This window comes from Lynx rufus, unplaced genomic scaffold (genome assembly GCF_022079265.1).
Source record: "Lynx rufus isolate CCGP_SWC_20201006 ecotype Redwood Valley unplaced genomic scaffold, mLynRuf1.p SCAF_8, whole genome shotgun sequence".
Classification (NCBI taxonomy): Eukaryota; Metazoa; Chordata; class Mammalia; order Carnivora; family Felidae; genus Lynx; species Lynx rufus.
The window spans coordinates 25,234,502-25,249,420 of record NW_025814896.1 but is presented as its reverse complement, the minus strand read 5'-3'; the positions used below and the strand labels follow the sequence as shown (position 1 = coordinate 25,249,420).

The 14,919-nt window shown below is 45.0% G+C and overlaps 1 protein-coding gene across 2 annotated transcripts in view; it reads left to right on the top strand.

The window, feature by feature from the left end:
- CHMP4B (charged multivesicular body protein 4B) overlaps positions 1-13,314 on the top strand; it is a 54,945-nt gene extending 41,631 nt beyond the window's left edge. For both annotated transcript variants that reach the window (XM_047069465.1, XM_047069466.1), the window contains exons 2-5: positions 7,523-7,700; positions 9,917-10,031; positions 11,111-11,237; positions 12,444-13,314. In XM_047069465.1, coding sequence (XP_046925421.1) covers positions 7,523-7,700; positions 9,917-10,031; positions 11,111-11,237; positions 12,444-12,508 — 485 coding nt within the window. In that variant the 3' untranslated portion in view covers positions 12,509-13,314. The remainder of the gene's footprint in view (positions 1-7,522; positions 7,701-9,916; positions 10,032-11,110; positions 11,238-12,443) is intronic.
- Positions 13,315-14,919: the final 1,605 nt, after the last annotated feature.

The following is a 14,919-nucleotide window of genomic DNA, read 5'->3' as shown; positions in this document are numbered from 1 at the left end:
CTCTCTAGGATTTTTCCTTGCAGTGAGTACTGTACTCCCTGTGTGTTTGCTGATGAAGTCAGCAGGGTTTCAGACTCCACTTTCCTGGTCATACACAAGTACTTATTTTACCATCTCTAAATGGAGTGCATTAGCTCCAGGCCACGGAGAGCAAATTAGGGGAACGGGGAGATACATCACAGAGAAGGAGGCTGCTCTGAAAAATGCTGCCTGTACCTCTCGCCTGTACTCTAGCCGTGTGGGCTTAATAAATACAACATTCCAAGGCTTTTGCAGGATGAGGCCCTCTTTTTCACAGGTGAGCCTGAGATATTGAGTGATGATGATGATGAACACAAAACAGCCTCTGTTTGGGCTTAAAGGCACATTTGGGTTTCTGAGACCTTTCTGGAGCCCCTGTAGACCCAGGCTATTGCTATTCCTGCCACTTCTATACAGGGTAGAGAAATGAGAGCCCATCCAGGCCCCTTTTTCTGCAGCTGTGGACAGGATCCACAGCGTCCATGTAGGGGAAATATTCTGGAACCAGGAAGATGTTACACCTTTTTTCCATTAATTTTTCTTTTTCTTCTAACTGGAGACTTAGGAGAGAATATTGGTAGCTTTATTTATTTTTCAAGATTTTATTTTTAATCTCTACACCCGAGATGGGGTTCACACTCACAACCCCGAGATCGAGTTGTGTGCTCTACCAACTGAGCCAGGCAGGTGCCCCCAGCATGAGCTTTTAAATGAGGTTTGCAAAGGGCAGAATTTGGAAATTGGATGGAAGACCATTAGGAGATTGTTTTCCTTATGGTGGGGAAACTGCTGGTTTACTTGTAGCAACTTGATTTGGAGATAAGAGAGTCAAGGTGGTAGAAAGAGCCCTGGCTGCAGACCTGGGTTCTGGTTCTTTCTTTAATTCCCTATATGATCCTGACAAGCTGTGTCACCTTTTCTGGGCATCATTTTTTCTCAGTTCTCTAATGAGACAGGTTGGACATAAGTATTTCTGTGAGTTCTTCAAGCATGCAGCCTTCCCCCTTTTGATGCCAAAGTTGGAACTCATTTGGTCGGGTCTGGTGGGACATCTGATGCCATGGGGTGCGGGATGCTTACTAATAACCATCCCTGCAAGAGGATGGCTTTCTTTGACATTGGTGATCAACTGGGTTGTTTTGACTTTGGGTCTTTTCTTGCCCACATACACAGGGTAGATGACAGGTAACCCCAGCCGTGACTAGTGACTTAAAGGCCAGATGTGGTTTTCTTGGCTAAGGGTATCCTGAACAACTGAGGCTTTACTCATGGGCATGATGAGCAGGGAGCATCTGAATGATGGCTGGAGGCAGGCAAAGCAGGGCTCCCTCAGCTTCACTTAGCTGCCTGCCTGCCAGTAGCCCTGCCATGATCAGACTGCTGAGTGTTCTTCAGAATTCCCACTTAGTGTTGCATCTGTGTGTAGGTGTCCTCTGGAGCATGTTTGTGTTTGCTGTGTAGTTCATGCTGAGAGTGGGAAAGGAACTGCACTCTCCTCCTTCCCTCCTAGTCCGTGTATCTTTTGCTTGATGAATTCAGATGTGGAATCTTGGGTCTTTGAAAGGACTGTAGACACCATCATTCATTCATTCAGTGAGAGGTTATTAGTATTAATAACCATTGCCTAAATCTCTCTGTATTAGTCACTAAGCATACAGTTATGACTTTTTAGCATCTGTAGAGATGCCCTGGGCTCATGGCCCCTATATTGAATGCCCCCAGATCAGAGCAGGCAAACTTGCCCTCCTTAGCAACTCTTCAAAGAGAAGTCAGATCTGCCTTTGCCTAAGAGAAAGGAGCATCCTATCTAGTTGTATTGAATTGATGTGTTCTCCGAAAATGGTTTCTGTACTGTCACTAGCAGGTGCCTTACAGAAGGAGTTTCCAGTCCTGGGTGAATGCATTTTCAACTGCTCTCTTTCATAGGGTATCTCTTCTGTATTTTTCCTCCAAATAGCTGTTTAGAGTGTCTAATGAAGCAACTGTCTGGAGACCAATGTTTATTTCAACATGGTTGGAGTTGTTTTTGCTTCAGCTTTCAGAGCCAATAAAGCTGGTTATTAGATTCTGTAATTGCTGCTGTAATTACTCTCTTGGAACCGGCAAAGGCATAATTAAATATGGAGATTCCAAGGACTATTTTTTTCCATCTAAAAGCAACCTCTTTAACTTCTATTGGCCTGAGTTAGATTTTAGTTGTTTGTTGTGTTGTTCTTAAAATTTTGTTTTATTTTAAGTAGGCTCCACATCCATTGTGGGGCTTGAACTCACGATTTTGAGATCAAGAGTCACATTCTCCACCAACTGAGCCAGTCAGGTGCCCCTAGATTTTAGTCGTTAAAGCTGCTGTGCTTATGAATGACGCTAGGGTTCTTTGGCAGAAAAGGGATTTCTTTGGACACCTCTTTATTTGGTTTAGATAAACTCCTTGTTAACCCAGTACTTTTTTTTCCCTTTACCCCCCATTTTATTGAGATATAATTGACTTAACATTGTATCAGTTTTAGGTATACAACATAATGATTTGATGTATGTGTGTATTGTGAAATGGTTACCACGATAAGTTTAATATCCATCACCTCACACAGTTGTTTGTTTGTTTTTTCTTGTAATGAGAACCCAGTACTGTTCTTGTTTTTGTTTTTTAACCCAACCGTTAGGAATTTAGAGACATACAAAGTAAGACATTAAGAGCCAGCATATATTTATGTAAAACATTGGGTTTGGCCCTTTAAACTTTGGCTACTTATAGAAGTAAATTTCTGGGGGCACCTGGGTGGCTCAGTTGGTTAAGCCTCCAGCTCCTGGTTTTGGCTCAGGTCATGATCTCACTGTTTGTGAGATTGAGCCCCACATTGGGCTCTGTGCTGACATTGTGGAGCATGTTTGGGATTCTCTGTCTCCCTCTCTCTCTGCCCCTCACCTGCTCATGCAGGCACACACTCTCTTTCTCTCTCTCTCCAAGTAAATAAACATTTGGGAAAAAAGGAGAAAAAAGAAGTAAGTTTCTGTGGTCAGAAATAAGGTTGGGATGGATGATATTTTACTTTTAAGTGTAACTATGCAGGAAAAGTGGCACTTTGCTCCTTTAATTTGGCCTAAGTTATACTTCACCACTGTGCCACACTGTTTCTAAGATACAGAGTAGTTTAAGTGCTGTGAATATTTATATATCTTGTAGCCCAAATGGTGACCCCATGTCTAATTTCAAGATTACTTTACTCATGAACTATGTATGAAGGGAGAAAATGAATTAAGTACCCCTTTTCTTTGAAATTTTTAACTGGTTGAAAGGTACACACAGGATTAGATTGGGATAGATAAATCAAATGTCCTGCCAGACACCATCCTGGAGAGTTTGCTACATGGAGAGGAAGAGACTGTGTGAACCCTGCAGGCAGAATGGGAACCCTGGAGAGCAAGGCTCTGCTCAGGCCTTTTTTCCAGTCTCAGGACACACTTTCAGGTGAGAAGAGAGGGTAGGGCATGTGATTATAGAAGTTCCTGCAGGAGGAATGCAGGCAAAGAATCCTGCCAAATGGTCATTTTAGCCAGTGTTTCGATGAGACGTTATCATTTCTCCTTTGAGTCAGAAGTACACAAGTGATAAAATGTGGGTGCATCACACATGAAGAACCTTGCATAAAATACATGAAAAATTTAAATACAGATGAAATTAGAGATTCGGTTTAATATGTATGAAGCACTTACTATGTACTAGCCACTGTGCTGGTCTGTAAACATGAAAAATATAAACATTTCATTCATGGGGGGACCCTTGCTTACCTCCCTGTTATGTTTGGGTATTTGCTTCCATATCATTTATCGCTTAGAGAAGTTAAGAAGTAGGGTGGAGATCAGAGAAATGTAAGATTAGCATGTAAGGAGTCACTGCCAATTGAAAATCTAGTAGAAAAAAAGTTAAAGCAGTTCTAAATCTGTGATGTTAATAGGGAAAGAATAAATTTGATTTTAAAAATCAGAATGTGGGGCGCCTGGGTGGCTCAGTTGGTTAATTAAGTGTCCAACTTCGGCTCAGTCACAATCTCACAGTTTGTGGATTTGAGCCCAGCATCAGGCTCTGTGCTGACAGCTCAGAGCCTGGAGCCTGCTTCGGATTCTGTGTCTCCCTCTCTCTCTGCTCCTCCACTGCTCATGCTCTGTCTCTCAAAAATAAATAAACATAAAAAATTAAAAAAAAAAATCAGAATGTATGGGGAAGTTGGTGCTAAACCATTCATGGACGACCTGCTTCTTTCTGGGTTGGGGTTTTGTATGTAGCAGAACAGCTCCCTCGCTGCCATCTGTTGAAAGTCAGCCCTCAATACAAGAGTTCATTAAAAAAAAAAAAGAAGAAGAAATTTGTTTTTAAACTGGAAACAAAACAAAAAAATCAGAATGTAGCTGACTGTATAAAATCAAGGCCTCTGCTATACTCAGAGCACCGAAAAGCAAGGCAGATGTGTCATCTCATTGTTCATGCTTAAGAACTGTCCCAGTGTCACTTGCCATCATTCTGAGCCTGTGTGGGAAGAGCAGAGGCCTTGGGGTTTATGCAGACCAGTGGTTGAACCCTCCCCTCCACGCAAAATAGCAGCGTGACTTGGATGAGTCGCTTCACCTTTCTCAGCTCCAATCTCTTTGTTAAGAAGGTGGCCAGGACTGCCACAACCATCTTGTTTACTTACCACACAGCAGCCAGTCAGACAACCTTGTTCACTTTACTCATGAACATGGCAGACAAGTTTTTATAGGCTGGGGTATTCCATGGGTGATGGGGATGGCTGAGGTGGACCTGGGAAAGAGGCATCTGTGGTCTGAGAAGGTTTGAGAATCATTTGTTGATTAGAATGTGTCTGAGTTTCTGTGGAAAGGCAGCATGGCACTAAGGAAAACACAAGGAAACAGCTCCGGGCCCTGAGCACTTACATACCAGGAGATCTTCCCTCTGTCGTGATGTTCAGTGGCAAAGGGCTCCCAGAACCTGACCTGTGGTGAGAACCCCAGTCCCTTGCAGGATCTTACCGGCTACATTAAATCACATGGAGGCTTTGTCTTCTGGGTACAGGTAGATGTTGAGGGTTTTTAAGCAAAGGAATGATGTGGTTGGATTTGCACACCCTCTTCTGTGTTTCCACGGTCTCCTTGACACTCTTTGCCGGACTAGATGACTCCTCCAGGGCAGGATCCTACCTTTTTCATTAAATGCGAGGTGCAACAGAATGGCAAAGCATGGACTTTGGAGTTCCGCACTTGACTTAATCTCTTATGTCACTTACTACCAGGTAACCTGAGTTTGAACCTTAGTTTCCTCGTCGGCTAAAAAGGGTGGTCTTTTTTTTTTCTTTTTTTAATTTTTTTTTTTAACGTTTATTTATTATTGAGAAACAGAGACAGACAGAGCATGAGCATGGGAGGGATAGAGAGAAGGGGAGACAGAATCTGAAGCAGGCTCCAGGCTCTGTGCTGACGGCTCAGCGCAGAGCCTGACGTGGAGCTTGAACTCACAAACTGCAAGATCGTGACCTGAGCCCTGAGCCAAGGTTGGACGCTCAATCCACTGAGCCACCCAGGTGCCCCAGAGGGTGGTCATTTCTACCTTAAAGAGTTGCCGTTTTGTGAGGTACTTTTATAGCATGTATGACTTAGTATTAGCAGCTGAAGGGGTTCATTCAGAGGAGTCTTGGGGACACCTGGGTATGACTTGAAGTCATAGGCCATTCACACAGGAATCAAGGGAAATAGGTTGAATGGCTTGTCAGCATTCTTTTTTTTTAATGTTTATTTTTGAGAGGGAGGGCACGCACATGGGGGAGGGGCAGAGAGAGAGGGAGACACAGAATCCAAAGCAGGCTCCAGGCTCTGAGCTGTCAGCACAGACCCCGACACAGGGCTCAAACTCATGAACCGTGAGATCATGACCTGAGCTGAAGTCAGACGTTTAAACGACTGAGCCACCCGGGCGCCCCATTTGTCAGCTTTTAAGTAGGCACATTTCATTGTTCTTCAGATTTTTTGCCATTTTTCATTAGCCTGCTTTATGCTTTGGCTGGAGGAATTTTCCTAGTGGTTTTGTTTGCTGCTTTTAGAGGAAGTATGGACTGCTTATGTGCAGGCCAAGGCCATTTTCCCTTGGCAAATGGTTTTAAGGATGCAATCCTAGGCTAACAGGGAGCATGAGTGAAAGGAGCATGGAACCTATTCATGTGACATGTGGAGAAACCACAGCCCTGTAGGGAGGGCAGTTGCATGTCTCTGAGAGCCCACCAGAGATGGCTGTGGTCTGGAACTCAGGGACATGGGGAGTGTGTGTGTGGGTGCATAATATGTGTGTCCGTATGTGTCTAAGGCTAGCGCTGTCCAGGCCAAGGTAGGGCTGGGCAGCTTCCCGGACCCAGCCCATTTCTTATGTTTAAGTCTGTGGTGAGCCTTCTTTCTGGCTTTGATAACCATCTAAGATGTATACTAAAGATACTTTCTGGTGGAAAGCGGGGAGACAGTAAGGAGAACAAAACCCGGGTTGAGAGTAGGGAGATGTGCTTTTGGCTCTTGCTCTGCCGCAAATGCACCTGGTCAAATTGCTTACCCTGACTGGATCCAGGAACCAGTGATCCAGGAAGCATAGACAGATGCGTAGACAGAAGCATAGACATGCCAGGAGGCATAGACAGATGATGACATTGACTTGACCAAATGGTCAGACTCTAGATTTGTCCCTGATAGGGAGTTCTGTCTTTTTATTTTAGTTGTGTTTTGTTTTCTGTGATAGAGAATGCTGTAGTAACCATCTTTAGGCATGAGGATTTTTGCTTTTGTTGAATACAATTCCAGAATGTATTCCAGACCCCTACTGGGTCATAGGGCAGGAACATCATTATGGCTATTGCTGTATGTTGCCATGTTGCTTTTCAGAAGCAGTGTATCAATTTACAGTTGTCAGCTATGCGTGAGAGAGCATTTTAACCCCAACTGATCCAGTATTTAGTATAGTAATTATTTATTGTTTTTATAATTTAGTTAGCATAAAATGATACTTTAAAAGCTGCTTTATAATAATCAGAGGTGCTGTTTTCTGGGTGTCCGCTCTGTTTAATGTTGTGCTAGGTGTTTACATATATTATCTCATTTACTCCTCACAGTGAACCTATCAGGGAGGCACAGTAGCTCACCTAAGTCTGTGAGCTGGGGTTTGAACCTAAAGCAGTATGGCCTCAAAACGCAGCCTCCATCTGGGTGCCTCTCCATTCTTTGATTTGTGGGGGTGTGGTTACACAGTGTGAACTTTTGCTTGTGTGCTTTGCTGCATTTTGAAGTATGTGAATTTTGTATAGTTTTTTTTAGAAAATTGAATGTGCTCTTTGCATAGAAGAGATTATTAACCCTGTGTTATAGTGAAAGCAGCAACTGAGGTGCATCTACTATAATTAGGGAGAAGACTCAAGTGAACTCGAAGATATTCTGATCTGGGCTCTCTGAAACCCTATTTTCTCCCCCCATGCAGCTGCCCTCCAGGCACTGAAGCGCAAGAAGAGGTACGAAAAGCAGCTGGCGCAGATTGACGGCACACTATCAACCATTGAGTTTCAGCGAGAGGCCCTGGAGAACGCCAATACCAACACGGAGGTGCTCAAGAACATGGGCTATGCTGCCAAGGCCATGAAGGCTGCGCACGACAACATGTACGTGGTCACCCACTGGTGGGGTGGGCACCGTGTGGCAGGGCAGTGCTGGCCCTGGAATGCCTCAATCCCAGGACAAGGCCTTAGGCAACCCCTTGACTTACCCATTCAAACATCTGAATTTGTATTAATTTGCATTCTTTTTTGGAACTCCTAAAATGGATCCTGTATCTTGTTGCCTATAGAAGCAGATCACATGGAATGAAACTGTATTTCTGAGTAATTCAGAGTTAACTGTGATGAGCAGAGTTTCTTGCTGGAAAGGTCCTTAGAAAGTCCTCTTGCCCAGGCCTCTGATTATCAAGGGGGACGCTGTGTCCCAGAGAGGGGAAGTGACTTGCCCCGGGTTATATGTGAGCTTGGATAGAACTGGGATTAGAATCACTGTCCAGGGCTTTTTCCTGATGCTGTAGGGACCCTGAAAAGATTGGTGCTTCTGAGGACTTTGGATCTCTCTGTTTTTACATCTGCTTTTGATGGAATTTTCTGGCTCCCCCCTTGCTCTGTCTTTGGCTGTCATATTAACAATGTTCTTGGAGTGCCTGACTGGCTCAGTAGAGCATGCAATTCTTGATCTCTGGGTTGTGAGCTTGAGCCCCATGTTAGGTCTAGAGATTACTTTAAAAAATATATCTGGGGCGCCTGGGTGGCGCAGTCGGTTAAGCGTCCGACTTCAGCCAGGTCACGATCTCGCGGTCCATGAGTTCGAGCCCCACGTCAGGCTCTGGGCTGATGGCTCAGAGCCTGGAGCCTGTTTCCGATTCTGTGTCTCCCTCTCTCTCTGCCCCTCCCCTGTTCATGCTCTGTCTCTCTCTGTCCCAAAAATAAATAAACGTTGAAAAAATAAATAAATAAAAATATATCTGTAAAAATGATGTTCTTGACCTCAGCAATCCTTCCCTTATGTGGCTACTTCTCACATACAGTGGCCTAAGAAACTAGATAGCCACCCTTGTTATAGTTGTAATTAAAGGCCAGAGTAACACTAGACTCCAAACGAGAGTCTCTCCCATGAGCAAAATTCTGCATTTGTTGCAGTACTTGGACTTGGATCATATATTTGGGTACTTGAAGCCCTTTTTTACTTCCTTGGGGTACTTAGCCATGTTCTAGAACAGGGTTTGGCAAGATGCCTCCTATGGGCCTGCCACCTATTTTAGTAAATAAGGTTTTATTGGAACACAGTTGTGCCCATTAAGTTACATACTGTCTATTTGGCTGCTTTTGTGGTAGACAGCAGGTTTGTGACAGAGTTTGTATGGCCCACAAATTCTGAGATACTTGCTCTTTGCTCCTTTATGGAAAAAGTCTGCTGATCTCTGCTCTAGAAATGTGGGGTTGCAGGAAAAGTAGCCTTTAAATAAGTGAAGTATTGGGGCACCTGGGTGGCTCAGTCAGTTAAGCGTCTGGCTTTGGCTCAGGTCATGATCTCACGGTTTGTGAGTTCAAGCCCCACATCAGGCTCTGTGCTGACAGCTCAGAGCCTGGAGCCTATTTTGGATTCTGTGTCTTCCTCTCTCTCTGCCCCTCCCCAACTCATGCTCTGTCTCTCTCTCAAAAATAAATAAAACGTTAAAAAAAATTTCTATGTTCTCCAAGATGCCCAGCAGAGAGCATGTCTCAGTGAACCACTATGCGTACTTTGAAATATGTGTGTGTTTATTATATTGATTGTTTATAAGATTGATAGTATATAGAAAATAATTCTATATGTTTGCCTTTCTTTTGGAGCCCGGTGGAGGTTCATAAGTGGATTTGAGTAGATGGGGAGGAACTGTCAAGTGGCACAGCTATATTTTATGATTTGTGATTTTATCTCCCCCTGTGCGGTGTTAGAGTTGCCCTTGAGCTTGAAGAAGAGCTTACTGGCCCAGGAGTTAAAGTCCTGTAGTCTCATTTGACATGTTTATTACTAGCTTACATGAGAGATCGTGAATGTGGCATCTAACTTTGCTAAGCCTTATTTCCTTAGGGTGTTGGGAGTAGATGATGTCTAAGAATACTTCCATCCTCTTGATTCTGTGCTTCTCTGTTTTAAAAGGGGGAGGAAGACAATAAAGACAAAAAAGTAATTCCTCACAGGGAATAATTGTAGCGGGTATAGAGGGTAGCGCTAGGAAACAGATTGTGTGCAAGTGGGGTTTCTCTTCCTGCCTCGTAGGCCCTCTTCACACAGACTGAATGTCTAATATTACGTCTGTCCATCTCTTTTGAAGGGACATCGATAAAGTTGATGAGTTAATGCAGGATATTGCTGACCAGCAAGAACTTGCAGAGGAGATTTCAACAGCTATTTCAAAACCTGTAGGATTTGGAGAAGAGTTTGATGAGGTGAGTGGTTTCATGCAGTTCTCACAAGTTCCACAAATGACACCCAAGCCACCTTTTGATGTGCTGTTGAAGGCTCTCCAGTAGGGTGTATGTGGTTTGGAAATCACCAGTTCTCATCCCTCCAGAGACTTGGACGTAAACAGGGCATGGTATTAACTCTCCCTAATTCTGGATTTTTAGAGATGCTTTCACTCTTTGGTGTAGAAGTTTAGGTTGAGTAGAGGAACCTTCATAGGGACTCCTCAGCAGGCTTCAGGTCAGTAATTGGTTTCAGTAAATAATTATCTTACACCTTTCGTGGTGGACCCTAGGCTCAGAGCTGTGGCAACTGAGGTGACCATTCCCTGGTACAGGATTTGCCCTCAGGCAACTCTGATTTGAGGTAAAGATGAAGCCAAGGAAGGAGCATTTATATCTGACCCCTGAGGGATCCATCTGGAACTCGGCCACCTGCTGGTTTCTGCTGTAGCAATTGGGATCTTGGGTCTCTTAGCTTTCTAAAATCCAATAACAGGCCCTGTTGAAGGTATTTCGTTCTGTGTTAGATTTGAGGCCACTGAAGGTGAGGTCCTCTCCACTGGACCTCTTCATGCTGATTCCCGCGGTGTAGCTGACAATACAGCCTGTGGCTTTCACCTGTGGCTCCCAGCACCAGGGTTTTCATGTTGTCAGACTAAAATTTGATGGACTAGTCAAGTCAATTTCAATTCAGCAAGTATTCCTGAACATTCATGGAGTGTGCCCAGTTCTGAGATAAAGAAATAGGAATGAAAATACATGATCCCTTCTCTGAATCGCTTCTCGGCCTTTTGGCTAAGATCAAGTGTATAATCCCTTCTCTCAAAATGCTGACAGCTAGTGCAGGACCCTGGATATAGACTCCATAACTGCTTGCTGGTATGTTAGCTTCACCAGTAGAACCATGTTTAGGGTTTGAATCACAGAGTGTGGACCTGGAGTTATCTCTCTTCTGACCTTCGAAGGGGTGTGTGTCCCCTGAGCCATCAGGAAAGAGGTACTGCTGCAGGGGCTAGGATTCCCAGGGACATCTGTCTCACTCTTGTGTTTCCTTTTACCAGGATGAGCTCATGGCAGAATTAGAAGAACTAGAACAGGAGGAGCTAGACAAGAATTTGCTGGAAATCAGTGGACCCGAAACAGTCCCTCTACCAAATGTTCCCTCTATAACCTTACCATCAAAACCCAGTGAGTACTTCTTACCCAGTCATGACATATCCCTGATGCCATGTGGTGGTGTCAGTTTGGGTCCTGAGTTTGCCCAGGATTGAGAACCACATAAAATCTGTTCTGACGGCCATAGAGACAACGTCACCTGTGTTTTCCTAGTTTTTCTCTAGAACAGGGTTTTTTAACCTCGGCACTATTAACACAGTCAGGTAATTCTTTGGGTTGGGGGAAGGGGGTTGTTTTATGCATTGTGGATGTTTATGCAGCACCCCTGGGCTCTGTCCTCTCCAAGGTGTGACAACCAGAAATGTCTCCATACTGCCATATGTCTCCTGCAGAGTATGTGGGGGGTCACCCCCAGTTGAGAACTATTATTCCAGAATGATTTTTTCCTATGTCACCAAACAAGACAAAGCTCTAGGCACTAGGAGAAGATGTGAGAGTTTAATTCCAGGACAGCTCTTACTCCGTCTAATAGCCTGTTCTGTGCACACCTATAAAAACTTAGGGCCTCAGAGGCAGCCACTGTGGGAAGGAAACTTCTTTGGCTTTTTTTAGAGACCTGGTTCTATAAAACCTTCGTTTCCTTCTGCCTGCTCCTTCTTCCCCCTCCCTCCTCCATTTTTCACCCTTGGTAGAAGTATTCCACACCAGACTTCTAGAAAAGATATAGCAGTTTGATTTGTCATGGAGGGAGAACCCAGGGAGCAGTGTAACCAGGCTGTTGTCCTCTTACCCTCCCACATACAGAGAAGAAATGATCCCTCAAGTTGAGTCAGCAGCCTATGGTGGGTTCAGGCAAAGGGGGTCCACATCCACACACTGTTTAAGGGGCACTAGTGGGTGTGGAGAGGTGGTTCAAGCCACTTAATGTGGAGGGGGAGTGCTGGCAAGGATTAGATCTCCTCTGGGGTTCTTCCTTGAATGCTCTGGATGGAAACCTCACCTGAAGTCTGACAGACTCTCAGTGTAGAATCCTTCTTGTTTTGCCTGGCCTCAGTGCTGGTGGAGGGGAGGTGCTGGGAGCTGGTATGCCTGTTATCAGGAGTTTTATGCTGCAGCTTTCAGGCACAGAGAAACAGTCTGCTGATAGCTTGGCCACAAGGCTGGGTGTGAGGGCAGGGCTGTTTTGTAGACATGATGTGGCACAGCCCTGGCACCCAGCCAGAATGTGTTGAGAGCACTGTAACCAGCTTCTAAGTAGCCCTTTCTCTCTTTACACAGCCAAGAAGAAGGAAGAAGAAGAGGACGACATGAAGGAATTGGAGAACTGGGCTGGATCCATTTAACTGGTCCAATGCGGGCTGGGCCCAGACAGACTCTGGTGGCCTGTGCAGCGGGCAGGCATGTGCGTGTGTGGGGCAGGCAGGACATGGTGCAGGCAGGTTCCATCGCTCCTGAATCTCCCTCCAAAGCAGTAGGGCCACATCACTGCTCACTCTCTGCATAGCATGGTCTGCACCCAGCGGGATGGGGAGGGGGGTGGGGGGGCGGGGGGTGGGTGGGAGGTGCCTGCTGTTTATAATGTTGAATTTCTGTAAAATAAACTGTATTTGCAAATCCAACATTGAGCTTCTGGACTACGCTAACTCCACTGCTGAACCTCAATGGAAAGGGTCGACCGTGTGCAGTTGAAATGATCTGAAAATGTAGCCTCTGTCCTTTTAAGTCAGTTGACTCGTCGCACATCTCTGTGAGACTTGTATGGTACTGGCAGAAGAATCGTTTTTTAAAGCCATAGGCTTTTCCTTGTCCTTAGCTGTAATAATGCATCTGATTTGGGTTCCTTGAGAGCTGTATTTCTGTCCATCACCTGTATACTGGCCCCTGTGTTTACCACTCTGCCCACCCCTCACTCGTACTCCCCTGGTTTTTTGGAGTTTGTGACACTGATTTGAAATGAATGGTGTTCTTGAGAGCAAGTGAGATTGTAGAGTTAAATTCCAGCTATATACATTTTTCTAACATAGCTCTAAGGTCCTTGTTGCTGTTTGTGATAACTGATAGATAACTCATTGGAAACATGTGCATACATTTATATTCAGATGAAATTATGGTTTGCACTGTCTATTAAATATCTCAATTAATTTTCATACTTTGCTGTTGTGTTCAATCAATCTGTCATTTGCTTTGGGAGTTGACTCTTTCAAGGCTAGCACGGTATCCAGTGGAGCCTGTGGAAGCATATACGAGACTTGAGCATGACGTGCGTCAACAGTCAGAACCAAAGAACAGAGTACGTCTTACTGGAAATGCATTTACGTTCTGGATGCCATGGATCCGTGGCCTTCATCTTGCTCAGGGATCGTCTGGGCACAGCTCAGGAGTGAATGGTTCTCGTGTAGTTCCATGTTCTTTCCTAGTTCTTCTCTGTTAGTGTCCATGAGCAGTGCCAACAGGACAGCAGAGCCTCCACCTTTTGGAAACCATGGTCTTCCCACTGACTAGTCCTACCTGGTGCATTGGTTTATTGAACCAATCTGGTACATTGGTGCACTGAAGAAAATGGCCTTTCCCATGGAGAGAAAGTGTAGGGCAGTGACTGAGAATCTAGGACACAAGTGGTAGTCTCAGGTTTGCAGTGACTCACCATGTGACCCTGGCCTGGCCTCTTCCATTCTCTCTACCTTTCTTTAGTCTTATACCCCCTAGAGAATCTGACAAACACTGTGGACCTTCTCCTTCAGAAAAGTGGACCTGGGGCGTCTGGGTGCCTCAGTCGGTTAAGCATCTGACTCTTGATTTTGGCTCAGGTCGTGATCTCACAGCTCATGAGTTTGAACCCCACATCGGGCTTCATGCTGACAGTGCAGAGCCTGCTTGGGATTCTCTTTCTCCCTCTTCTTCTACCCCTCCCCCTCTCGCTCTCTCTCTTTCTCAAAAATAAATAAACTTAAAAAAAATTGGACCTATGCATATTTGTTCTTAATTCTGAATGCCAATTGGCAGAATTTGAGAGGATCCCTTCTCTAATGCCCGTCCCTAAACCTCTTAAGATTAAAATCAACCTGAGTTCACAAACACTGCCATTGCTCACTGGGTACGGTGGGGCAAGTTGCCCACTTCCCTGGATCTCATTTTCCCATCTGTGAAACAAGGGGCCGGGACTAGATCATCAGAGGTCCTATTTGTGACGTTGCTGATGCCCTGTGCCTGCCTCCTCATTTCTCATCTTCCCTGGCTGCCACACTTAGGATTGAGACTTGACCACAGTGCCTTGAAAATTCATGACTTGTATGGAGGGTGGGTCTGGCTATTCTCAGAAGTTCTTTCTTTCCACTTCAAGAAGAATCTAGTGGCAACACTTGCTGCCAGCTTCCACCTTCTCACCCTGCAGTTGGTGTAGCTCCTGGATGTCCTTTGGTGTGGGAAATCCAGAGTGGATATTCTTAAGCTTCTCATTAGTTGCCTCAAGGGCTTCTGACCCCAGGTCTGGATGAGGGGAACTCACAGACCCAACCATCCAGCGCTGGCAGGCCTGAACCCAGGTCCAGGACAGTGTTTGGAGCTCCTGTGAGAAAGAGCTGCTTATTCCTCTTGGATGTGGGCTGTGGCAGGCCTGTGGGGTAGTGTTCAGTCATGCTTAGTCTCTCCTGCTCTCAGGAGGTTCTCAGTCCTACTATGTCAGGATTCATTGGCTACAAGCTAACAGATGACTCAGATGACTGGTGTAAACCTTAAAGTCATCTACTTACCATTC